This window comes from Micromesistius poutassou (assembly GCF_964030765.1).
Source record: "Micromesistius poutassou genome assembly, chromosome: 22".
Lineage (NCBI taxonomy): Eukaryota > Metazoa > Chordata > Actinopteri > Gadiformes > Gadidae > Micromesistius > Micromesistius poutassou.
In genome coordinates, this window is record NC_140292.1 from 8,372,142 (window position 1) to 8,373,752 (window position 1,611).

The 1,611-nt window shown below is 43.7% G+C and overlaps 1 protein-coding gene across 1 annotated transcript; it reads right to left on the bottom strand.

The window, feature by feature from the left end:
- Positions 1 to 348: 348 nt before the first annotated feature.
- On the bottom strand, positions 349 to 1,284 carry LOC311368083 (heat shock protein beta-1-like; the record flags this gene model as incomplete). Its single annotated transcript, XM_084486969.1, has 3 exons — positions 349 to 508; positions 657 to 720; positions 909 to 1,284. The coding sequence occupies 3 exons, from the start codon at positions 1,282 to 1,284 to the stop codon at positions 349 to 351; spliced, it is 600 nt and encodes a 199-aa protein (XP_084343095.1).
- Between the last annotated feature and the right edge of the window lie 327 nt (positions 1,285 to 1,611).

The following is a 1,611-nucleotide window of genomic DNA, read 5'->3' on the forward strand; positions in this document are numbered from 1 at the left end:
GTTTATGGTTAGATATCTGTGATGGTTAGCTTTTATAGGACATATTTCACACATTCCACACATTCAACACATATTTTTAGTTTTGTAAGAAAGAATATGTTTTGAGTCTTTATGTTGTAATTTGAATGAATGAGTAAAAGTGCATTACAATGCCATTGTGAATTAAAGCATTACAGCCTAAATAACTACTGGTGATAGTATGAAATAAACATTATAGCAAGTTATTATAATGAAGTAGGAGTTAGTTTTGGCTCAAAAGTTGTAGTGCAACTGCAACACTTAGTGGTGTACTGTAGGACCGCTATGTGAGTTGAGTTGTGTGTTTGGTTTTCCGCGGTGGGCTTATGGCTACATATTCTGGCTACAACTTTCACTGGTCTGTATGGGAATGACTATCTCCGTGGTTGGGTGACTGGTCGCTATCCCGGGCACCGGAGCCTCCACAGACAGCACTCCATCTCCAGAGAGCAGGGAACTGATGTGTTGCAGGTCCACCCCCAGTGGTAGCCTTGAGGAATTACATCAAATAAAGAAGATCAACAACCATCGACTTGACAGCCAGTTTGACATCATGCATTGTACACGTCAAGAGGCAATGCTTTCAAACCGTTGTTTTAAATTTTTTCAGATTTTCCGTTTGTTTCATTTAAACTCACTTATATTTCCGAGTGAAATTCCTCGAAACAGATCCATGCTGATCCTGTCTTTCTTCGTGTTTTCCTGATAAAAATAAAAATCATAAACAGCTCTACATTAGGTCATTGATATTGGATTATATACAATTATTAATATTTTCTATAGGCTTGATACATTGAAATTAACAGCATGAAATTAGCCCACATTGATGTGAATTTATGTTTGGAATCAGACCAAACTTATCCAAGTACAAAGGAAGTGATTTCCAGTACCTGATACCTCTAAGTATCCCATCTTGGTTGTGATGGCGATTTCCTCAGGAGAAAAATGATTGACATCCAGGCTGATCCTCCAGCAGTCCTGCCCTGACCGGATCTCAGACACCCCCCCTGACAGCTGGCCCTGCAGTGGAGGCTGGCCACTGAACGGGGCCAGCATGGGGGACTGTGTGTACCCGGGCCAGGAGAAGGTGGAGAGCCTCCTCTTGGCCCAGTCAATCCATGTCAGGTCGTTGGGTTCCAGCAGCGGCGGCAGGCCAAAGTCCTGATTGAAGATGCGGTGTGGCTGTGTCCAGTTTGGGAAAGGCTCCCAGCCCACATCACGGCGAAATATGGGACGGGATAACGCCTTGTTCTGTGGCTCCCCCATGTTCAGGGAACAAGCGTGAGGACGGATGATAGCGCAACACACAACCTGCTAGATGTCCCAGCACCACCCTGATCAACAGAATGTCCTCGCGTAGATTAACGCCCTCACACTATAAAATCAGGCAGCTAAAAACAGTCCTTTGAAACTACCACAAAATGAATGGAGCGGTTTCTGGCCAGCTTTGTGCACTGTTGCTGATAACCATGGTCTTTATATAACCAATCTACTCTAACACGTAGAATTGAAGCAGAAAACCTCACCTATGGCATAAGGTATTATGTCATGGACTCGCACATTACTCCTCCATTGACCACATAGAATGGGATA